This window comes from Emys orbicularis, chromosome 9, assembly GCF_028017835.1.
Source record: "Emys orbicularis isolate rEmyOrb1 chromosome 9, rEmyOrb1.hap1, whole genome shotgun sequence".
Classification (NCBI taxonomy): Eukaryota; Metazoa; Chordata; order Testudines; family Emydidae; genus Emys; species Emys orbicularis.
The window spans coordinates 13034957-13060750 of record NC_088691.1 but is presented as its reverse complement, the minus strand read 5'-3'; the positions used below and the strand labels follow the sequence as shown (position 1 = coordinate 13060750).

The following is a 25794-nucleotide window of genomic DNA, read 5'->3' as shown; positions in this document are numbered from 1 at the left end:
TGAAGTTCACTAGCGTATTGCACATTAATTGGTCTGCATAGACCTGGCTGATTCACACTAAAGGTTCCCTAATGTCCTTTAAGGTAATGCTGTTTGAAACAGTACTAAGTGTATATACAAAGAGAAAAGCCCCATTTTTGGATATCTTCATAGAACTCAAAACAAATGCCAAAAAATGAAATTAATAAACCAAGAACAGAAGCCCTATACTGTGTATGATTCTCAAACAGGCACAGTACCATCCACAGAAAAGTGTGGCAATCTAACAGCATTGAAATTAGTTTCCTGTAGTATTTACAAAGTAGCTAAAGCAAAAAACACAAAATATACTTTCAATCTGCATCACTAGATGGAAATCTGAAACGTGTGACAATTTGTTTCTATGGCACTTACAGAAGAGTGCCATAGAATTTAATAGGGCTGAAAAACTACATTCTACAGAAACTTAACAGGGTTCATAAATTACTCTAAAAACTATAGAACTGAAATAAATTATCTCAAACTAAAATGATTTAAAAAACCTATGGAAAGATGACAATAGTCTTAAATTCTACAGGGCTTTTCCAGAAGGGTATGAAATAATAAATACTATTCTGGGCAATATCACCATGAATTTTCATCCATCCTACTTGCTCTCTGAAGAGGGAAATCCATCGTTTAGATACAAAGACCCAAGCTTGCTCCCACATAAGTCAATGGTAGAACTCCAACTGACTTTAATGGAAGCAAGATCAGGCCCAAAATGTTACACAGAGCAAAAGATGCAGAAAAAGTGAAATGAAGCCCAATTTTCATTTGCCTTTGGGGTTTTAACCATTAGCTATCAAGCGGCTCACAGTGTCTGACAGGAGACATGCAGAGATCAGGTAGAGACTTGTGGCTAATGGAAAAACCTGGAGGTTGAGGTGGAATAAATAGAAAGTTTATTAAAATACCTTCCTTCTCGTGAGCCCTCCTGGAGCCCTTCATAGCACAAATCAAATCATAATATTAATTACAAACATAACAGGATCTTAACATTTAACAGGGTTGATATAAAGAATCTCTCTAATAACCTGAAGTGAAATAATACCCCTCTCTCTAGGTCTCTTTGGTGAAAGGTTGCGTCTCACACCAATCAGCTCCTGCCTTCTGTTTGTAGGTAGCTGTGATACTCATAGCAATTCAAATACAACATTTCACCGCAAGCTGCTGCGTAGTGCTACTCTTTATATCTGTGCAAAATTAATGGCTGGATCCTTCAGTCATCTCTCTGGGCAAACCCCACTGAAGTTTATTACCCAAAGCCCCAAATCAACAAAACACTTTAGCATATGCTGAAGTGCTTTGCTTGACTGGGGGCCAAGTTAAGATTGTAGGATCAAGCTCTACCCAGCAACTGACTGAATTATTTCAGACAAAGCCTGCGTATTCATGGCTAGCTGTGTTGGGGGCAATCCTTCTTAGAATATAGAACACTGGAGATAGTAGAAAAACATTCAAAGTACTCAAACACAAATGTATTGAAAAATGATCAAAGTAGTAGCTTCTGTATTCCTAATATCTTTTCCCCAAGTCATTCATACATGGTAAGACACCATAAATAAATAGAGCAGCTTACTTTCTGTGTAGAGAATGTACACATAAATAATTACAATATACATTTGGAAACCAAAATAAAGACATTGTAGTGCAAAAATAAATGATCAAACAGAAGTTGTGGACATTATAATATACAATGCTATATAAACCTGAACCATTTGGAATAAAAGACTCTGCAGTTCATTGAAATAATGCTTTAACACTATCAGTATTTCTGTTTCACATTAAACTGCACAGATTTCATTTATCTACTACTACAAAAAAAAACCCACCTCAAACTTTCAAAAAGTTTATGGCAAACAAGATCACTTTGTTCTGTTATATAACACCGATGATACTAGCCCAGCAGTGCAGCAATTGAATACTCATCTCAAGAAAGTTCAGAGATCCAAATGGATACTACTGAATGATCTGTAAATATCCTTGGCTCTTTATATTTTATTTCCTTTGAAAGTTAGACTTCAAACTTGTCCTGTTTTGACACACAAATCCGTAAGACATTATTGCAGTTAGATATAGTTACAAGAGAAACTCCACAGTCAAGTATTGCAAGAGGCTTCACAGCTCGTTCTCAGCATCATCGTGACCTTGTACGGGACATAAATGTAAGGACCCGTCTGATGCCATTCAAGCGGTCTTTCATAGATTTCATGGCAAGAAACGGGAGCTGAGCTCTACTCTCAAGGGGAAGGACAGCAAGGACCCACCAGCACCACGCAGGGCCATTGGGGCTAGCCTGCAATAGAGAACAACACACATACATTATGATGCAGAAGCTAAGATTCGGTCAGTGACTTAAAAAAAAAAAAATCATGGTATGGAGCAATACATTTTCACTTCAGTCTCTTAGTAAGAGATGCTTTCTATATGGTCCCTCCAAATGCCATTTTAATAACTTCTAGTTAGACGTACACAGTTTATACCTAGATCCTAAACTTTTCTATAAATTTGCAGTGTTTGGATTAGACCCATTTTTGCCTCTAGTAATCTGTAGTTTGTGTCTTCTGCATTATCTTCATGCTATGTCATAGTGGGCCCAAACCTAGGAGTAGGGCCCTACCAAATTCATGGTCCATTTTGGTTAATACATTTAATGATTTCAGCTATTTCAATCTGAAATTTCATGGTGTTGTAATTGTAGCGGTCCTGACCCAAAAAAGGAGTTGTGGGGTGGTCACAAGGTTGTGGGGGGGGGTTGCGGTACTGCTACCTTTACTTCTGCACTGCTGTTGGCGGTGGCGCTGCCTTCAGCGGTCTGAAGGCAGCATCGCCGCCAGCAGCAATGCAGAAGCAAGGATGGCATGGTATGGTATTGCCACCTTTATTTCTGTGCTGCTTCCTGCAGAGCTGGGCCTGCAGTCAGCAGCCACCTTTCTCCAGCCACCCATCTCTAAAGGCAGCAGTGCAGAAGGGTGGCATCATATGGTATGCCACCCGTACATCTGTGCTGTTGGAGCACTCCCTTCAGAGCTGGGTGCCCAGCCAACAGCTGTCGCTCTCTGACCGCCCAGCTCTGAAGGCAGCGCAGAAGGGTAGCAATCTGCGACCCCCCTAAAATAACCGTGTGACCCCCCCTACAATTCCATTGTGTGTCAGGATCTCCAATTTGTGAACTCTGGACTCCCCCTGTGAAATCTGTACAGGGTAAAAGCACACAAAAGACCAGAATTCATGGGAGAAGGCCAGATTTCATGGCCTGTGATGCATTTTTCATGGCCGTGAATTTGGTAGGGCCCTACCTATTAGGGATTTAGCACCCTAACATCTGTTATACCCTGTTAGTACTTGGAGTTTAGGGTGTCCAGCACCTCGCGGTATTGAGTCCTGTAACCCTAGCATCAACTTTGTCCTGCAGTTGTCACTGTTTGGTACGATCTCTATTTTCTACCTAACTTTGGGACAAATTCAGTTACACTGCAAATTGGTGCACATCCACTGAAATCAATAGGGATTATTTTTGTCAATATTTCTCAGGAAGTTAAATGAAATAAATATGAATATTGACTTGCTCAGAGTTACTGCAGCAATAGCTTATGGCAACAATTCAGATACTGAACAGGTTATACAGGATCAATGAAGAGGATTAACATTTTCTTCAATGGAATTAGAAAATTCTCCTTGGTTTATCAGTGTGTGATTGCTAAGCTTCCTGTAATCAATAAAAATGACAACCTCTATTCCTGGATAAATATAAAGTCATGTACCTGTGGGTCAGGATCCTTAGCTGGCATTGGACCAAAATGACTGAGAATTCGACTCTTGAGTGGTTGTTTGAGTGAGTTAAACCACATATAAGCCTGATCATATACAGAATCATGTAGAACAAGTAACTCCACATAGTTCTCTCCTTGCACCTGGAGAGAACACACAGAGAGGGGGGTGAGGCTGGAGTTAATTCCAATTACATTTTCAAAAGGCACTACACACATTCTTAATTCTTTTGAGAACTCTAGGGCAGATCCTGAAAGTTTGTTCTTAGGTTTATTTTTCTGAAAAGCATCTCAATCAAAAAAGTTTATCTCAACCTTTTCCTTCACCCCTATGTTCTAAAACAAAAAAAATCCATTTTCAGAACCAAGTGTTTGTCAGGCTAAATCCAATCACCACTTGCTAGATTATATATTTAAATGAAAATGGGTCCCCCAAATGATTGGTGTTCAGTTTTTTTTTTTCATATGAAAAAACTCTTCGGGGCAGGCACTGTCTTCCTATAGTACAGTGTAGGTTTGCACAGTACCTAATAAATTTTGGGTGTGTTACATATTCTCTCAATAATAGTGGACTTTAAAAATTTGGGCATTGGATTTCAGCAGGAGTAGGGCCAGATCCAATCTGATTATCTGACGGTTATAAAGCAGACCTATTAGGAGGCCTGGCAAAATCGCATCCTGATACAAACTGCCTTTATAAAAATAAAAAAAAAACTCTTGGAAAATCTTCGTTAAACTCACCTTCTGATCCTCAATGTACTCAATATCTGCTGTGTTGTATCCATCACGCTGGCTGTGCTCTATCACCTTAAACCTCCTCTTGCCAATGCTGTCTACAACAGAGCGACCGTCAGCAAAGAATTCAACGTTTCTTATCTCCAGAATGCAGCCATAATCAGCAAACCTATTTAAATCAAAACAAAAGCAAATAAATTGGCTGCATTCTTTCCAGGTTCAGTTCTGTCGATTTACTGAACAGCCACTCTATAATACAAAGATATTTACCAGTGTCAATGAGTGCTACATGTAATACAGATTACTCTGTTTAGTGTTCTCCTTCAGGTTATACAACACTTTTCAAAACTGTATCGTCATGAATGTTCAGCTGATCGCCCAGCACCATTGTAATAAGGCCGACTTTTCTACAGTCTCTAAAATTGAGGCGCTTAGCTGGATTCATCTGAAATTTGGCCTGCCTCAGGAAGGTGCACAGTAGGCTTGGTGAGCCAGAATTGGGATCCTTTGGGCTAAGGGTTCTGAGATACAATCCCTTCCCCCCCACCCCCAAGCCATTTTTCAAAGTGTTTCTAGGTGGGTTTTTCGCACACAGAGCTAGAGATTACAGTTAACTATTAATGTGATGCAGGTCATAATGGTCTCAAGCCAGCGTTTTACTCCAGGTAGTGCATGGCACCCATTAAATCTTTGGGTGGGGGACCCAAACTGAGAACAGTATTTAAGAAAACGTACCTTTTTACAGTGCACATGCGCCAATACAGAAAGGTGACTAGAGGGTTTCCATGCCTGCCATTTTATATGCTCGGCTTTTGTAAGTGCTCTAAAAGCCAAATGGTTACTTGGATTGCTATGAAATTTGGGGTGCCTCATGGGGGCAAAGGGTAGCGTTAATGATCCAAAATGTGGGATCATTTGACCTAGAGGATCCAAGTTGCATGCCTCAAAACCAAAACCAAACCAGTTTCCTTCTGCTGCCTTGTTCTGTTAAATTGAAATGTACTAATGGCTGGATGAATCACAGACCATGCTAAGACGGATGGTGGTGAACTCACCCTCTTCAGTTATCATAACTAAGGATGAATTAATCACAAGCCCCACATCTTAGACAAAAGGAGTTTTGGACTGAGTGGCCAGAGGCAGCTGCAATTTGCAAGTCACAGGCGGCAATTTTATTTTGAGGGAACGTAATCGAAGTCTGTGGGGAGGAAAAAAATTAAACATGACTGCTTCCTGGAAGGAGATGGCTATTAGGAGGCTGAGGAATTGAGTAATAAGTGGAGAGGGGCTTGGGGCTGCAGCAAGGGGAAGAGGTTTATAGGGGATTCACAGGGATGGGTGATAAACAACCAGTTCGAGACTTGCCGGGGGGATTTTTTTCACTAGCTCCTGGGGGACTGGTTGGACCAAGTAGTTACAAGGGCAGATTAATGTGATGTTTTCAAAGAAACACTGCACAGAGCTTAGGAACCGACAGCGCAGGCATCATGTTTTGTCCACTCTGCATCATCTAACCAGTGACTTAAGAACTGTGCCCTATTGGGCACTGGGGTGATTCATTTGGGCAGAAATAATCTGAGCCTTATTCCTGGTGTTCATCTCATACATTGGATCGTATCAGATGTGTGTCCAGAAGTTATGATGATTATCTTCTCATTTTTGTCCTTTAATAGTTTTAGATGGAATCCTGTGAGTGAGTGAATGGGCTGTAAAAAGGAGGTAAAGAGCTAACACATTTCAGCAACTGTGGGGTTGGCAAAGCAAATGCCCTGTGACTACACAGACCTATGGAAGCATTGCTGAAAGAGGGCAGATTTAAGGTTGCATGGGCAATCTTAACTGGGCATTTCCTGGTTTTCAGGAGTTTGAGTTTTGCAAGGGGACAATATACCACCAAGCAACCTTAATTCTGCATTAATGTAGTCTGTTGCCATTGAATTTTAGAATACTGAGAATTTCTTGTGCAGTGGAATCTCTTAGGTAACCACATACTGGACCAGTGCAACTGTTCTAGAAGGATAATTCACTTTCTACTATTTATCTACATTTCAAAATGTAAGAACTTCAAACGTTCAGTGAAAACTCTATGGCCAGTAGGGTTAAGGATAGTAAGCACTATGGAAGGACTATAAAATCTACAAAGAAAAACTTACCAATGATTTTAGTAAGCTTTGCTTTGCAGTCCCTTATGACAATGGTGAGAAGTCAAAATGCAGATGTGGGCTTCAAGGCAGGGTGATACAAGATTGGCACTTATAGTGTTTGCTGTAAATGGCATGATGTAAATGCTCAGCCAGTCCATGTACTAAGCTGACCGTACTTCTATCCCAACCACTATATTTAATACAGTGGAGATGTCAATCTGACCTGATAACATGACTGTTTCTTTTGACAGTAAAATTCATTAACATTCCAACTTGGCTGGCGGTACCAAAGAAATAAATTTAAGACTAAGAGAAAATACTTTCTCAAGCCATACCTAATAAACTGTGAGCCACTGCTACATACCATTGAGGCCAATAGCTTAGTGGGATTCCAAAGGAGGATTAAATATTTAAATGAATAATATCTGCAGTTACCCTAGATAGGGTAGAATTGTCTAGTAAGGGATATAAATCTTATCTTCACACTTCAGTACATCAGCACACCAGTAACCAACACTGTTAGGAAGAAACGCCCCCCGCCCCCCCATCAGCCTGTTATTCCACAGTTGTCCATTATGGGGGTTTTCAGCACCTTCCTTTGAGGCAGCTAGTACAGACAGGCTACTGGACTAAAACAGATCATTGGTCTGATCTAAAAAAGCAACTGCCACCACTGGTGTGCACTGCTCACTCACCCCTTGACAGGATCACCAATACACATTCCAAATTGTTTGGTGCCAGTCTCCATGCATCTTCGAATCATCAGTCGATAACATGGCTCAAAGATGTGCAGAGGGCAAGGGACAGTAGGATAGGCCATTGTGCAGACAAAGATCGGAACATTCTTATTTAAGCTATAAGAAAAAAAAACCCACTAGGAAAACATGCACCATCTTCCAAAAAACATTAGAAAGATACAAACCACAGACATTGTATGCAACACAATGCAATTAGACGATGCCAAAGTGCTTTACAATAAAATCAAATGGAAAACAAGATATCCATATTATACAAAAACGGTTAAACTATTTTTTGCTTTCATCTTTCCAAATAATGGTAATTGATATTCCATTATAATTAATGGAACTTTTTTTTTTTATCCTTCCAGCAAAGTCAGAAAGTTATCACCTCATCTCTCTAGGTTGCTTTAGAGCTCAGATGTTCCTCAATTCTCTCCCTTTCCCATCCAATTTCCAGTTCACACGTACTGGTGAGCTTTTTTATGGTGTGGAATTCCACTTCCAGCCACTATGACATGCGCCAAGGTCAACAGAACGCAATGTCATTGCGATTCACCTCATATTACTGGCTTGGATTTCCTCTTGTATTTGAAACCAATCACAAGAGTATGCTACCAGATCGCTTGAAGTTTAATCTTGTGTATCTGAACCCTGCCCTTCTTGAAGCATGTAATACAGAGTAAGCTCCTTTATCAGTACCTTAGGACATGTTCTACAGTGATGAGACCCATTCAGTTGCTAGCTAAACTACTTTTAAAGACTGGTTTAAAAAAAAACCCACGAAAGCCCACACAAACTGATTACATACTTGGAAAGCTCTGCAATTTCTTCTTCATAAATCTTCCTTCTCTCAGTGAGTTCCTCTGGAAGGTACTTCGCTATTAACGCCTCCATCAGTACCGTTTTGCAATATTTCCTCAGAGCCAAGCACTGCAACAAGACGGCACAACTGAGCAGCTAGCAAACAATGTATAGCAATGGCTGCCATGTTATATTTTACCAAAGTTTCCTCCGACGTAGCCTTTTCTTAATTGTATTTGGTCACTTCCATTATAAATGGAAATGGTCACCAATCCATTTCCCTCCTTGCGACAATCAAGGTCCAGACACCCCACAACCTGGGGGTCTGGACTTCCAAGAATAAGCAATTGAGTCAACTGATTCTATACAATATTACTGAACTACAAAAGTGTCAAGTACAGTCTTTTTACTAAAGCTAGACACACACTGGTCTGGTGTGTGATGGTTTTGGGGAGATCAGAGACTGGAAGGGCTGTTGGGGTTACCCCTGCAAGCAGCAACCAGGCTGGTGGATGCCAGTGTGCTGTGAACAGGCTGTTGGTGTCAGGGCTCTGAGCCAAAGCTGGCAGTACAGGAGTACGCAGGGTTACAGGACAGGTGGGTGACACGACCCCTTTCTGGTTTGGGTGTACCCCCGCAGCATCGCACTATTATAAAGACATGGGCAGAGCACTGATTTTTGAGAAGACCTTTCAAAGCAATACAGAGAACAGCATTACAAGCTAATATCCTACATGAACATCATGCACCAAACTGATGTCATGGGGAATTCCATGCTCGGAGCGTGCAGGATTGGGCTTTGTTTATTACACCTGTAATTGGTATAGAGAACCTACACAGACAGTAACTAACCCCCCCTCCCCCCCCCAAAAAAGCTACTGTGTCATTTTTCTGGGGGATTGGCCATTTCCTATGGGCTTTCGTATTTCCCAAAAACCTAGCAGAAACAGCTGGATGCATGATGAGCTTCAGTTTCATTACTCCATTCAAGGAGTTAAAGTTGAGTAATTTATAGTTTCCTGTCTTTTAAATTTGTTCACTCTGAAGATATCACTTCTTTCCCTACTGGTTTAGTTTATGTGTCTCAGAATTTGTATAGATCTATATCATTGCTGTGTTTCCCATGGAGCTTAAAATTAACTTTCCTCATTTTGTTTACTTTTGGTTGGTGCAGCAGTAAGTCAACACTAGTGCCCTTTACATAATGTGTCACAGAGCCAGAAGAGGGAACAAAATGTTGTAGAGACTCTACAAACCCTAGCTACTCTCTTCCCCTCTCCACTACAATTACAAATTGTTAGTCCCTGGGAGTTTACCAATGCCAAGCATTTTTTAAAATCCCACCCTTGAAATCTGGGAGACATTTCTCATCATGTTTAAAACAGTTTATTCCCTTCCAACCCTCAGCTCCCAAATTTTTATAAAACTTTAAATAATTACAAATATGCATTCCTGCAAAAGACAAAGAGCAAAAATTGAAGAGTAAACCAAAGAGAAAAAGAAAGCATACCAAATCCTACTAGTGAAGGCCACACAAATAATTAAACAATTTTAAAGCAGACAAAAATTAGCATCTAAGGTACCTGACAGTATCCTTTTAAGGCATGAACTGAGAACATGACTGAAGAAGTTCAAGTGAACACCAGTCACGTGCGCCACGTGGGCTGACCAGGCAGAGCACTGCTGATCTCAATGTGCAACCACCCACACAGAGCTCTGTGCTGGATCAGGGCTTTAGGTCTTAAAAGTGTTTAAGCACAGAAAACTACATGAGCTCTCTGAGCCTGAGAGACATTGAAAAAGGCTTCTTCCCCAAATCATATGGGATTTCAAGTATATTTGGATATACCAGTGGATTTCTGAAGTTAATTCCCCCTCCCCTCCAGTTTATGTGGACCAAATTAATGCATCATTACCTCAGAGAGACCTTCTTTGCACAGGGGACATTTTGCGTTGTGATCTAGGCATCTTTCGAGACATTTCAGGCAGAAGGTGTGCCCACAAGGTGTGGTGACAGGTTCATAAAAAAGCCTGGAATGGATCAACAAACAAAAAAGCAACAATATCGTGTAGCAAGAATAAGATAAAAAGGCTACTTCATAACATCTTTTCATATTTATTCAGTAGTTACAATTCTGTGCACTTCAGTCAGAAATCTGTTTCTTGTTTTTCACTTTTGTATTTATTCAATTAAGGCATTTTGCTATTGTCAGTCTAATGTAGAAAGCGCTCTGAAATCCTGGGCCCATTGAAGGAAATCCGTGGCAAAACTTCCATTGACATTTGAGCAGGATTGCACTCATGCTATGGTGATGAATGGCCGTACAAAATAATAAGATAGGGCTTTTATGTTTTTCAGATTAAGCTGATTAAAAATAAGGCCCTGATCCTGCAAATCTTAACTCACATGGGTAAAGTTAAGCACATGCATAATTGTTTGCAGTTTTGGGACCTATAGGATTAATAAAATGGGTATGCACCAGGGATGGGCAAACTTTTTGGCCCGAGGGCCACATCTGGGTATAGAAATTGTATGGGAGGCCATGAATGCTCATGAAACTGGGGGCTGGGGTGCAGGAGGGGGTGAGGGCTCTGGCTGGGGGTGTGGGCTCTGTGGTGGGGCCAGAAATGAGGAATTCTGGGTGTGGGAAGGGGCTCCGGGCTGGGGCAGGGGTGCGTGCGTGAGGGAGGGCTCCGGCTGGGGGTGAAGGCTCTGGGGTGGTGATGAGGGGTTGGGGTAGAGGAGGGTGCTCCGGGCTGGGACCGAGGGATTCAGAGGGCAGGAGGGGAATTAGGGAGGGGGCAGGGGGTTGGGGTGTGGGAGGGGATCAGGGGTGCAGGCTCCGGGCGGCGCTTACCTTAAGCAACTCCCGGAAGAAGCAGCAGCAGGTCCCCCCCTCCATCTCCTACATGGAGGTGCGGCCAAGCAGCACTATGTGCTGCCCCGTGTGCAGGCGCCACCCCTACAGCTCCCATTGGCAGTGCCCGGCCAGTGGGAGCTGTGAGGGCAGCACTTGGGGTGGGGGCAGCGTGTGGAGCCAAAGGGGGGGACATGCGCTGCTTTCGGGAGCCATGTGGAGCCACGGTATGCGTGGAGCAGGGCAAGCCCCCAGCCCTGCTCCCCAGCTGGAGCACCAGAGTGGGGAAGCCCCGGACCCCGCTCCCTGGTGGGAGCTCATGGGCCAGATTAAAACATCTAAAGGGCCGGATTCGGCCCCCGGGCTGTAGTTTACCCACCCCAGTATACACTATTGTTACCATATCTAATGCTGGAGAATTTAGTTTTGTTTGAATACATTGCATAGCTTCTAACTTCCAAATGAACAGTCTCCCACAAAATAAATGCACACTAGAGTCATATTTCATCAAAACATTACACACATTGTGATTCTGCTTTTCAAGTTAGTCGTCTTCTTTCCTGGCTAAATTCATTTGAAGACTAAATTCCAAAGAGATCTTTCCCTGCTGATGAGCATTTAAAGAACAGAGGGATGTTACCGAAGTCTCTCTAATCATTGAAACTAGAAATGAGACCATTCAAAACCGACTACTTTGATCTTAAAAAAACCCCACTCAATATTTTAAGGTCTCATAAGTAATTACATCAGACTAAATAATTTAAGTTCATTTTATTGAAGGTAATATAAAAAAATAAAAATAAAAAACTGGTTTAATCAAGAAGATAAATCTGGGTGCTACTGTCCAGGCATAAAAATAATTCCATACTTATTTTTTTCAGCATGCAAAATATGTTTAAGAACATACTGACTCTTAATAAACTGGCTATTGCTATTTTGTTAAGTGTCATTAGTGGCTATAAATACAGACATTTAGTGAGGGAGCATATGAAGGAATATCTAAAATGCCAGTTATCTTGTTGCATATCAGTTAAAATCCTGTCAGTTGTTCAAAGAGCAGAAACTTTACTGCATAATATTACCCGTTTTGCTTTAAAATGTTTAATACCAAGTTCTAAAATAAGTGTTTGTACATTTAATCAACTTACAATAGATTTACTTGGACAAATACCACTTGAAATGTAAGCATACAGCACAGGAAATGTCTATTAGATCACAGTCCTGATCCAGCTCTTACTGCACTAATGGGAGTTTTGCTATTGAGTTTAATGGGGGCTGATTTAAGCCTCGCAAATTGGAGAAAGATATATTGTAGAGAAAGATTTCTTGAGACCACATGTCAGGTGCAGTATGACAACAGCAACAATATTCACCCTTGGTGGGAAATACCTGCTCACTTCCAAGCAAACACAGAAGCATAGAAATGTAGGGCTGGAAGGGACCTGGAGAGCTCATCCATCCAGCCCCTAGGCTAAGGCAGGACCTAATATACCTCATCCTTAACAATTTGTCCATGTTTACATTTCTGTAGGATTCCTTTTTGATTTTTAGGTCACAAAAAAGCTGCCATATTGGCCTCTTACTATTATTCCTATCCTTTCCTTTGCATCAGGACAGTTTGCTGTCCCCCCCCAGCTGGAATGGGTGACTCACCACCTCAAAACATGTTCTGCCAGTGCTTACTGCATGCCACTGAAATGGATATAGGTCAGTAACACCTTTGCCACTTAGACGAAATAGGTCAATAGTAGCTTCTGCAGTTAGTTGGTGAAAGGTCACTATTAGTCCAAAGTACACCTCAGCCTCCAAATCACAGATAAGTCATTTCTGATTTACATAATATGGATAATGACCATGAGGACCACTATGCGTTAATATCAGTGGCAAGAGGAAGATCCTCCAACAGGATCGTCTTACACAGGCCCTGACATCCATATGGTCTCAAGGACTTTAGTGGGACTCCATGTGGCTGCAAGGATCTGTGCTGTCCTGTGTTGCAGGATCAAGGCCAATATCGTGACAGTCAGGGAAGGTAAAGGGTCAGAGCGAAGTAATTTTTTAAAAAATGTATCTGAAAATTGCTTTGTAAACAGTCAAATGGACATCCTAATTAAAACAGCCAAATTCAAATTGTGTGCGCATATATGGCGGTGGTGGAGGGAGGGAGTGTTGGAGGAAGAGTTTTGCTCTTACGAATACTGAATCTTTTGAGAGCTGTGTAAACTTTTGGAGCACTTGGTTCAGGTTTATAGTTTAGGCTTCTGATTTTATTTTTTGTTTTCTTTTAACAATTTGTTCCAAGCTGAAATTAGCCAAACCAAATACCCTATTTTCTCCAAAACATTTCATTTTATTTTAAACAATTTTTTAAAGATGGCACAAAAATATTTGCAAACTTTTCAGTCAAAATAATGACACAAATCCAAACTTCTGCAGACATGTGTCCAGAAACCCCCTCACAAAAAAACCAAATGCCAATTCATTTAAAAGCTAAAAGCTAATAGGGGATTAATCCAGAACACAGCTAATTGGTTTTGGGGATTTTTTTTTTTCCTGGAGTGCGACTGTGTCCTTGTCAGAGCCCTGAGAAACCAACTCCAATACATTTCTCAACTCCTTATTCTTATTCTTATGGTCACACATCAAGAATTGAGAACTGATTACACAAACTGACAGACCTGTGAAAGATGCTTAAACTTTACATCTCCTGCACACAGTTCTAATGTTAATTATACTTCGTTTTGCTGTATATTTTTAACAAACATGATTTGAAGTCAGGCTGTTCGTATACAGCTACAGGAACTTGTGGGGTCTCATGCGGCGCGGATAAAGCACACGACCAATGGGGTTGCAAGCTGACTCCAACTCTGTTTATTACAAGCTTTCTTTTATAGTCTTTCTTAACATTACATAACACAATTAGGCTATAATTACACATCTACCGATTGGACAAGAAGGAGAACCATGTGTTTATCACATGTATAGCCCCACACCGATTGGTTCAATTGTTCCTTACATAAGGCCTCATCTTATATAACCACCAGGGGGCCTTACATAAGGCCCCATCTTATATAACCACCAGGGGGCCTTACATAAGGCCATGATTTATTGCCTGGCAAGTGTCCCATCGTGACCCTTACCCTCTCATGGAACTTTACATCCCCACAGGAACTAGGTTAGCATCTTGTACCTGAACTCTTTATCTGCAGTCTACTCTTGCTCTTTTGTTGACCTATAATAGCTACAACATAGTAGTGCTTTTATAAAGTTTAACTTATTGCCACACACTGGCTTGAAGCTAGAGATTTTATTTGGAAGAATAGTTTAACTATTGTGTACTTCTAAATGTTAGTTGGGAAGATGTATTTGCCTCTCTGTCAAAGTTTAATGGAGCATGCAAGACCAATAATAAAAATGATTTGTTGTTAGGCAACTCCCGTTTTCATGCTCAAATTAGAAGCATCTCTGAGGATAAATCAGTGATATTTAACTGTGTGAACAGAACAGCGAGCAAGTGTATATTGAGCCTATGTTTGGTTATTTGTGCTGACTTATTTTGGCTAAGTACTAGAGACACACAAAGGACTTCTATTTGCTTATAAGGCCTTTACTATTGCAACAACACTACTTTATTATAGTGGCACCATTTTACATAAAGTGTTTTCATAGAAATCAACTTTTCAAATATTTCAAGCATTATGAAAAAAATCGAAACATGGCGTATGTATTAAATTAACTGCAGAGGACTAAGTGTTGACTTCCACATAGTGGCTGGTAAGAAGAAATCTTTCAGATATGTTCATTAATCTATTTAACCCTGACATGAGGTATCTTTTGCCAGAACAGTCATTTGTCTGGGGCACATCAAAAGCTTTCAGACATAGTCCCATTCATAGTTAACTTTTCAGAACCAAATAACTAGAAGTGAGAGGGAAAAACCCATCCCCCCCCAAAAAACAGCTTCCAAATGATAGAAAAATAAGCGACCGAGCAAGCTAGGGAATGCCATAGATCATGGCAGTGAAAAACAGGTACAATATAAAAACATTTGTTAGAAAATAATGGATACCTCATACACAAAGAACAATCCAGGTCAGAGGGGTCCACAAATTCAAATGAAACGCGGCGCCCAGCACTAGATCCCTTGGCATCAATTGCACCTATTTATAATTGTAAAAAAAAAAAGTCATTGGAATATATAACTGGACACAGCTATGTGACTGGTTTAACATTTCAAAGACAGACTGTTTTGGGAGTTCACAAACAGCATCTGATTTTAACATGCAGTATCTGATCACATACTGCATGTATTTATGAGTAGTTATTGAATCATTAGGATCATGGGAATAATTTGTGTGCAGACACCAAAAAAAAAAAATCAGCCTCGGCATAAGTGGGCACAACTCACAACAGGCTTGAATTTAATCTCACACAACCATGTTGTCACTGTTGGAAATATATAAAGGGCTGGATTCTCCTGTCACGCCACTGTCTATCCATGGAATGGAGGGCGAATCAGGCCCAAACACTTCTGTGGTCTCAGAGATGTCATGAGCAATTAACAACATTCATGCTTTGTAGGTATGAATAAAGCAAGTCAAAATTTTGACTTTAAATTATACTATTACTATTGGACAGAGTGCCATAAGTGTACATGGCACTGACATTTCTCAGGGCTCAACTGGTAAACAAGGGCTTGGCCCAAACCCTTTTGTTCTCTTCCTAGATTTATTAGTGTAATTACTTTTACAGAGGAAACTGCACTCCCTCCACATCAGTTCAAGCCCGGACTACAATCCAGAGTGAATAGAAAAGACATGAAAATCTAATTTGGAGCCCAGTCCTGCACTCTTTACCTAGGCAAAACTCCTGCTGGAATTAAGGATCCAACACTGCATTCTTTACTAAGGCAAAATTCCCACTGCCTTCATAGCACAGGACCAGGCCCCCATTTTATTAAACAGGTTTACCTTTCTTCATGAGTTTGCAGGGCACCTCAGCACTTCTCATTTCCTCAGAGCAGTGCTTTCTCTTCAGAAGGCTGCATTTCTCAGAAATGAGAAGGGCAGACTCTGGGGCGGAGGCATGTTTGTTCTCATCTTCTGAGCAGCCTTTTTTACTTTCTATCATTTGAATGGATTTTCTCAGACTGCCACAGTCACTCATTTTTTGTTCTTCCTGAGCAGGGAAACTCTTTTTCTGTTCCACATTTACCTGTGCGAAAGAGGATTGTACATCAGGACTGCAGTTCTGTAGCATTTTCATTCTGCAGACCACTTTGTAAGAGAACCACACATACACACACAGTCCTGCTCCGATCTCAAAAATTGTCATGTTGCGGACCATCAGGAAGGGCTCTGCAAACCAATGGACTCCAGTTTGAGAACCAGTGTGTCTGGGCCTTATTTTCAGTCAAAATACCACCTTCCCACAACACACAACAAAACAAGCACAAACAAAACAAAACAAGCAGTGTGTTGCTGTGTTATCAGCCTTCATTTAGAGGGGCCTATAACTTTGCCAAATTACTTCCGGAATCAAGTATCATGGCTAAGTCTCACCCTGCAAGTCATTTCCTGAACTATGGAAAAATCCATTTGACTGGTTTTAAGTTAAGAGTGAAAAATATTTTGTATATCACACCGCTGGTTTAAAAGACTAAACACCATATGATCTTTATTCCAAGGGAGGAGGAGGAGTATACACAAAACAATCGATAAAAGGAAAAGTACATACAAGAGGCTGCTTCAGTGAGACTGATCTTTTACTCAATAGCTAAAATGGGCTGCTCATAATATCCCAGACAACAGGTCATAAATTAAAGAAGTTTTGCTGCATCATCCTTAATCCTACTGTTGCCATGTAACAGCCAGTTCGTAACCATTTCATAGGATAATGCCTACCAGTTTGCCAAATCAAATGGCGGGACTGATTCCCCCATCTCCTCTGGTGAATATGAACGTAGATACTGTAGGTCATTGTCAAGAGCCATCAGAGACCATGGTGCACAGGAAGGCAGGTGTAGGGGGTTGAATAGTCTCCTCTCCTCCCAAATAACCTACCTCATTCAGGAATGGCGATCTAAGGGAGGGGGCCTCTCCTCAGAAAGCACAAAAGGCCTTTTAGGAGACTATGGCATTGACTTAGGGGTGCACCTGAGCAGAGCTGTGCAAAAGCCACCAGTCTAGTTTGCAGGAGTTGGCGCAAAGCTTTCCTACAGCTATGTGAGAGAATTTACACCCTCGGAGTCTCAGGTTTGGATGAACTAAAGATAGTCCTCAGCCAAACCTCTCAATCCAAACTCCCATAAACATTAGTGAACTCTGGATTGGAAACCAACCTGGTGGGTGGCTCATATACCCATATCGGTAAAGACCCCATAATCGCCAGCCTGAATACTTCTGAACTTTGGATCTGAATCCAGGGTGGATGGCCCATCATCAATTAAGGGCCAAATCAAAACCCTTGATCTGAACACTTTCCAAACTATGGGGACATCTGGATCCGAACTTCACAACTCAGGCCCATCTCTGCTGTAAACTAAATGGAAGATCTAGAATTTCTGTTATCACAGGTAAAGAGATTAATTTTGACAAGCAAGAAAAAGAAGGATCATCTTTTGAAGTCTGACAGCCTTCCTTCCTTTTTATGTATCAATTAAGTTGTATCCAGTAAATTAGTAGTTTGTTGCAGCTTTTCCATCCCAAAAGCAGTCTTTAGCTTGTCTGTATTAAGTATTCTGATTCTCAATAAAAACAATCTGGAAAAAATTATTCAATGTCCCACACAACACAGCAAAATTAAGAACCACACAGAGTTTATTTTTACCTTGAGCAACCTTTGTAGGTTATGGCTGGTGTCTGCAGATCCCACTGAATTTAGAAGGTTCCCCTTCAATCTAGAGTGAGGTGACAACAGCTGCAGGATATCGGGTAAGTGTTCCTGAGCGTTTCCCGGGATGGGTGAAAATAAACTAAGTAGAAGCTGTGATATAAAACAGAATACATACTTCACTTCTTAGTTCTTCTCTTACAATCTCTTAAGGGAAAGTGGGGATTGTGAGGAAGGGGATGGTTGACAGAAACAGCTTTGATTTACAAAACCACTCAAGAAGCCCTGGACAACAACTAATTAGATTTAGGGTGAACCCAAAAAGGAACAAATATAAAAGCTGGTGTGATGCAGGCTTAGAATAAGCAAAAAAGAGTCAATTTCAGAGTTAAATGTGCTGATAAGTTGTCAACTGGTTTTGTTCGTTAGGGTAACACCGCTTACACACATGTGAATTATGTTCTGCAGACTGTAGAACTAGAATTCTACATAAACATGTCTGCAGCTACTGCTTGACGAATTCGATACAAGTTTGTGCTATGCACCCTAAACTCCCATTGAAGTCATTGGGAACTGAGGGCACTTGCCATCCCCTAGGTCCAGGCCCAATCAAATCTCTTATGTTACAAATAATTGGTGTGTCGAGAAAGAAAAATTCAGACAGTAACAAAGTTGCAGGCATGAAAAAAGGGCAATGGCTTCTCGCCAACCGAAAACAAATGTAAAATCCACTAGCAAATTGCTAGCCATTAGCAAAGTGCAATTCATTGAATGCATTAAAAAAAAAATAGGAATTCCATGTTATAAAAGACTGAAATCGTTTCACCAAACTCCAAGCCTGGTCCAGCAATGCTTCCATAGGTGCATTGAGCACATCATGTATGAATAACAATCAATCCATAGTCCTGTTCAAGCCCAAAAGGGACTCCTCTTGTGAGTAAGACTGCAGGATTGAACCTTCAACGTCAAAACGAATTCCAGTGAAGACTGCCAATTACAATGAGCAGAACGACAAATTTTCACGTGAAGGATTTCATAAAAAGGGAATGTCACTGTTATGCAAGCAGTCTTGGGAAAAAAATCAATAGAATATTATATCATTTGATGCACTCTGTAGCTGACAAAATCGAGTTCTTCCTCAGGACCCTATTACTTAGGGGTGAATAGCATTCTTGGACAAGGCTACTTTGAGCCTGAATTTAGAAACGTATCAGTTCATTATATCTTGCTCCAACACACAGGAAGATATCACTACAAAAATGATACATGAATCAATGACAATGCATGAGACTGCATTTTGGGAAAGGAACACGCTAGCAATTCAGGAAAACACAGGAAAAACACCACAAAATGTCTACAGTCACTCTCAAAGCCTCCCAATCGACTATATTATAATCAAACTGGTGCACAAACACTTCCTCACGTCAGAGCAATCATGTACTCGTTGGTTTTCACTGCAGGGACCACTACTAAAATTATTATTTTATATAATGTTGAGTGTCCCAGCAAAGATTATTTTCAACAAAGGGTCAAACATACACATGCAAACCTTAAGGTCCGTGTTAATAACTGAAACAATTATCAAAAGGTATGTAAAGAAGGATTAGCAACCTTGGCAGTAGCTCTTTAAAGAGAAAGTTAACAGCTATATACTGTAGCTTAGTTTGCTACTGGAAGAAGCTTATTATAGATCAGTCACATTGCCCATTTATCTTTAATTAGCCACCTTTTGAAACAGTTTTTAAAATAAGTCTCTTCCTTTGTTTACTCTATTCCCTTTCATGCCTTCTCTGCTTGCTGATGCTCACAGCCCCTTTAGTGGCTGTGAAAAGAGTGATGCTGCTCCCAAGTGGAATCCTGGCCCTGCTGCGCAGTGTTTTCACAGTCTGAGTCATCGAGCTGATACAACATTAACTAGAAACTCCCACTTCTGTCCCAATTGATAGCATCAGTCTACCTGGTAATAAGACTAGGAAACAGACTGGAAGTGTAATTGCAGGGAGTCTAGGAGTGCAATACTAACCTCCCATTGATTTTTAACAACTCTACTGTTATCCAAGTTACACAGGCAACTCTCTTACTAATATTTAAGACACAAAACAGCCTTTCTATACACAGTGTGCTGTATGTGTTTCTTGTTATCGCCAATGAAACTTTTCGGAGTATAGCAATGGACACCATGTAATACGTCACCATGTAATAATCTTTACTTCATTATTTTTTTAAAACAAAAAAGAAAAAAATCTCTATTTCATTTTCAGTAATCTAAGTGTTGTTGCACAAGGCTAAAGAACTCACCTTTTGAGCCTCTGATTTGGCGGTCCTGTTCCCAAAATCCAAGGCAAGGCAAAATAGAAACTCTCTTAAAGATTCTTCTATTTTCCCCACATTAGCCAATGCTTGTCCTTTCCTTAAGTGACCCTGAAAGCAAACAGATCTACAGTTCTAGTTTATTTCCTTTTACCACATTGAGCCTCTTCATTAAAGCAAGATAATTACTATGAAAAAAAATTCCAAAAGTGAAATAAAAATAGGCACAATTATGATAGTCTGCATTACTTAAACACAAGAGAGAAATATAAGAAGTCTTTGAGCTTTTAACCACAATAAGCCTGAAGATTTTTCATATTTAGCTTTCAGAGAAGTATCGCATCCCTACCCCCCCCACCCAACAGATACACATGCAAGTTTACCCTCACAGCATCTGGCCGCAGTTAAAGGCTGGTGTAGTTGAAGTCCTAGGGATCCCTCATCTCTTCATTGGACAGAACCTCCTCCCACAACTTGATCTCCTAACCTTCTCCTTAATGCTTCCTTCTAGCACAATATAAACACTGCACTCAACTTTTGATAGGGCATTCGAGCCTGACCTCCATAAAGGTCAGTGACAATTGTGCTTAATCCATCAACCAGCAGCCTGTGCCCCCCTGCCCTTCTCCCTAGCCAGAGAACTCAGTTGTATTCCCATGGAATGTGTGAGTTCTACTGATCTAAGATGCTGAGAGTTGAGGCATCTCTCAAATTCAGTTCTTTTGTGCTACAGCATTTGCTAAGCCACCAGGATGGCCAAAGAGGTTTTACCCCTAAATACATTTGTTAAAATTAGAACTTACCTTTGACCAATATGGTTGGAGCCTGCATGCTGTTTCTGCATCATGCAATGCATCTTCATAAGATTTCAAAGTAGAGTTAATCTGGGACCGGTTGCTATATAATAAATGGTCATTTGGAGCTGCAATGGAAACATTGTCTCATTATAATTACTACAAACATTACTGACATGGGCCCTATTCTTTAGGACTCTTTTCTAAAGCAAAAGAGTTTTTCAAGATGTCTCAGGAAAGCAAACACCCATTATTTAAATAACCAATTACAAAATCAGATATGGCAATCTCACTGGGGATTTCCAGGTACAAAGGTGTCAGATTTATATTACACAACTGCTGTAAACACTGCATACATAAAATTCAGAACAGCTCACAAAATAAATCACCAGCTCAGACAGAGGATCAGATTGTTTATAGAAGCTGACCAGAAAGATTTAAGGTGTGTCATAACTGTATTATTATGGCCCAATTAATGCTGCCACAGTATAGATGGGATTTTAAAATGAATAACTCCCTTTTCAAAAGGTTTGGGATCAAAAACTGTAAATGGCACATAACTCTATAATCAATGGAAATTAAATGACAACCTGAAGAACTCTGTGCAGCTCAACACTTTTCTACTAGCAGAAGTTGGTCCAATAAAAGATATTACCTCACTCACAATGTCTCTAATAACAGCAACCATCAGATAAATGTTACAGCAGCACAGACCAAATGGCCCCATTGTTTCATACGCTATGTGCTGTAACAGCTAGACACAATGTGTCTTAAGAAAAAATTCTGGTCTTCAATGAAAGAATATCCCAGACTAAAAACCCTTATTGTTATTTTAACATTTTTTTTTTACATTTAGTTTATGCAACACTAATTATTTTGAAGCCAGATTATAGTTAACAAGTAATAAATCAGTTTTCTTCACAACCATTTGTAATGTTTATTACTGGCTTGACATTGTTAAACTGAACAGTGTTTACAGAAGCTTGTTTAGCTGTTCTGTATTACTACAATGTTCCTGTTGGGTGGAGACTGAAGAGGACACAGAACTGTCATGAGTTCTAAAAGTGACCTGCATGTATTCCAAGATCAAGCACTAAATATCTAGTAAAATCATTTGACAAGCAAGTCCCTCAACAAAATAGGCCAGGGTATTTTAAATCTTTTCACTCATTGCAACATGTCCATTAATGATTCACCACGTGCTGCTGCGTAAGTTAGATTTCTCAAGAGAGGGAAAGCCCTTTTTAGGCAAAAAGCAGCAACCATCTCCTGAAATAAAGCATATTCCAATGAGCACCATGTAATGGGAAGCTGTGACAATGACTCACTCGTAATTTTGATAAATACGATCAAACCTCTGGGATGCTTTCAGAAACATGACCCAATTTGTTGTTACTTCACTGGTTATACAACCATTCCATAAGAAGGGGGCAGGGAATCCAGACCAGAGTCGCAGGCTGAAAGCTTATGCAACACACTGTTCTCCTGACCTAGTTTCACTTTGGACTTTAAAAATAATAATAATAATAATAATAATAATAATAACAGATTCCTAAAAGTTATCCCTCCCCCCAGAAGAGATGGATGGAGAAGAGAGGTAAAATATGATGGATATTGGTTTACCCTGTCAAACTACAACCACCACCAAACACAAAGAGCACCGTTAGGTCATGTATGCTCTGCTGCCTGTAAGTCCCTAGTATGCACAGGACAAACTGTTCGGTAAACTGATTTTAAACTGGGACTAATCCAGTCAATACTCCAGAAATTAATAACGTTTGCTTCTTTATAAAGGACTCGGCTTTATAGCATATCCTCGGCACAGCATGCGAACTGCCACACCCACCCCAATGTTATAGCTAGGAATACCTCCCAATGGCTGCACCTGGGATCAAAGTCTGTAACTTGCCCTGGTCAAACTACTTGGTAAATAGGCTCAGATTTAAAAACAAGACTATACATGACACTCAGCAGCAGTCTAAGGAGAAATCTGGTTGCTAGAAACTTGGGCGTCTGACATCCCCTCTGCCTGGCTGTGATCGATCAGTCGCAAAAGTTGCACGTAGAAAAAAAATTCCAAATTCTAAGGAGTTAAGTCTTGCAGCATTAACCCCCTTAACTCTGCCCCATGTGAATGGATCGGTGGGGGATCATTTCTGGGGTGGGGGGAGGTCATTACCTAGGCTGACTGCTTCATTGTACTTCTGCAGGGCAGCTTGCAGCTTCTTCTCCTTATAGAAGAGGTTCCCTTCGTGCCTGAGCTGCGATGCCTTCACTTGTCCGGGGAACCACTTGGCCAGCAGGTTGCTGAGGATGACATTGACGCGGAGGTGCTGCCCGGCCGCCAGGCTCCCCTCTTCCTTGCACAGGGCGCAGTGGGACTCGGAGGCCCTGTCCCGCTCCAGGCACTTTTTGCAAAACGTGTGTCCGCAAGGCAAAGAGACGGGCTCGAAAAGGAAGCCCTGGCATTTGCGACAGCTGAAGATGTCCCAGTCCCGGGGCTGCAGGAGGCTGCCCCCGCCGCTACAGCAAGCGGGCAGCCGCTCTCGGAGCCGGATGCCCTGCGCCAGGCACTCCACCAGCTTCTCCAGCTGCTCCGCCCGCAGCTGCTGGTGGCGGGAGACCAGCTGGTAGAGCTGGAAGGCTTCGTGGAGCCGGCCCCCGTAGGCCAGCGCGTCGGCCCGCTTGAGCAGCGCCTGCCACTCGGGCAGCAGGCTCGGGGCATCCACCTGCAGCTGGCTGCCGCACAGCTCGGCCGCCCGCTCCAAGTTCTGCGCCTGGAACGCCCCGGCGGCGAACTGCAGCAGCAGCTGGCGCGGCGGGTGGGAGCCCATGGCCGGGGCCGCTCTACAGGGCGCGGGGCCGCGCGCGGGGCCGGGCCCCGGGGCTGGGCTGCGGCGCTGCTGCTACTGGGACTGTCTGGCTGCGTCCCCACCGCTCCATGCTGCTCGCGCCCGGCACCGAACAAGTGCCCCGGCTCCGCGGCCGGTTATATAAACCGCGCGGCACGTGACCCCGCGCGGCGCCGCTCATTGGCCAGCGCCTGCAGGATGGTTACAAAACGGGCTGGTTTTGTAACCGCGTGGCGCTGCGCTAGGGGCGCCTGGCTGAGGGGCGAGGAGAGGGGGTCGTCTCCCCACCGCGCGGGGAGCGCTGGGCTCTAGGGGCAGCCCTGGAGGGAAGGGCCGGGCTGGCTGGTGCATAAAGTCCGGAGCGGCTTTGTAACGCCCGGCTGCGGGCTGGGGAGGGGAGACGGGCGCTGGAGGGGAGCGGCTCCCCCCGCAAGGGATCGGGGGTTAGAGCTGCGGGCACGGGGCGGCGGCGGGAGCAGAGCAGGACTTGGGGCGCGGGGAGAGCCAGGGGCCCGCGGGCTCCCCGTGCTGCCGGGGCGGCTCCGCTCTCTGCCCCGGTCGGGCCGCTCTCCAGGGGCAGGAGGCGATGCTGGGCGCCCTGTCTCCTTCCGGGACTCGTGGCTGCGAAACTCAAGGGACGACGCAGTCGAAAATACACCGAAGTGGAAAAACCCCGCTATGCCCAGGGCGATGGCCTGAGCGATCTTTCCACTTCCCCCGAGGCTGGTTACAGGCTCGCTTCCCTAACCCAGCCCAGAGCACGCAGGGGTCTGAGAAACAGGTGTCCCCCCAACTCTTCACACACACGGGCCTGACCCTCTGAAACGGCCCCTCTTAGCACACACGGAGTAGCAATCAACTTGCAACGCGGCATCTGAGCGCTTCCCCTCTTTCCCCGACCCTGCCCTGGGGAGTTTATACACTGCAGAACCTGGACAAATCCTCCTTCGCGGGAACAGCCGGGTCATTGCAAATGGGTTTGTCTCGGTTATTGTATTTATTTTACCCAAATAAAAGGGCTAGTTTAGTTAGCAACACCTTAGGAAGAAAACAACAACCCCCTCCCCAACCCTTTTTGTACAACGTGTTCCACTGATCCTCACATTTAAAACCACACTTGCATAACTCCGGACCTTACTCACTACCTAGTGGTGGTGAGAAGCCTAATTCCTTAATGTATTCAAAACGCTTAGCGCTGAAAGGTACTCTGCAGCCATAGAGGTTTGATGACTACAGTATAAATAAAACATAAGTTAAAGATACAATTCCAAAGACCAGTATCATTGCAAAACAAAGGAATCAAGTCCCCACCCCAAGACAGCAATGGAGTTATACAAAGTTTAATTATACAGTTTATAGTAAAAATTCTTTATAAACAAATCCACACCCCTTTTCAGGAACTCTAGAACGTATTTACATTTCACCACACTTAGACTAACCAGAACATTAGATGATAAGTAGCAAAATCTCTTTTCTACTTTGTCTTGTTCAATCATGTAATATCTCATCTTGTGTGTGTGCAGGTGTGTGTATATATATATATATATACATACCAGTTTTTAGATTAACATTTAGGTATAGGTTGCTATTACAAAAAAACTTATATAAGGTTAGCTATGTTGACCTCTTTACTGTAATTTTCACTAATACCCATTGATTGGCCTAGAGGGATCTTTAGGATAAATCCACCTCAAAGGATACTGGAAGACATTTAAAAAAAATCAACTGTACTACCACATAATTAATGTTGATATGCATTTGCTTCAAAATGAATGTACTCGATTGCAGGAGGTTTTTTGTTTTTGTTTGCAATTGTTCATGGAGGTAGAGCTTTAGATTGCACATTTTTAGAAACTGATCTACATACGTGAATTTTCAAAACCGCGTGTAAAAATACAAGCCATTGTCACAATATCTCCATTCAGCGAAAGAGACATG

At 42.1% G+C, this 25794-nt stretch overlaps 1 protein-coding gene across 1 annotated transcript; it reads right to left on the bottom strand.

Moving 5' to 3' along the window:
- Positions 1-913: 913 nt before the first annotated feature.
- Positions 914-23838, bottom strand: LONRF3 (LON peptidase N-terminal domain and ring finger 3). Its single transcript, XM_065410463.1, has 12 exons — positions 23184-23838; positions 21014-21132; positions 20199-20321; positions 17898-18053; positions 16040-16283; positions 15139-15229; positions 10128-10242; positions 8219-8340; positions 7366-7524; positions 4533-4695; positions 3786-3935; positions 914-2317 (listed from the first exon to the last, which is right to left on the bottom strand). The coding sequence occupies exons 1-12, from the start codon at positions 23836-23838 to the stop codon at positions 2159-2161; spliced, it is 2256 nt and encodes a 751-aa protein (XP_065266535.1). The 3' UTR covers positions 914-2158.
- Positions 23839-25794: the final 1956 nt, after the last annotated feature.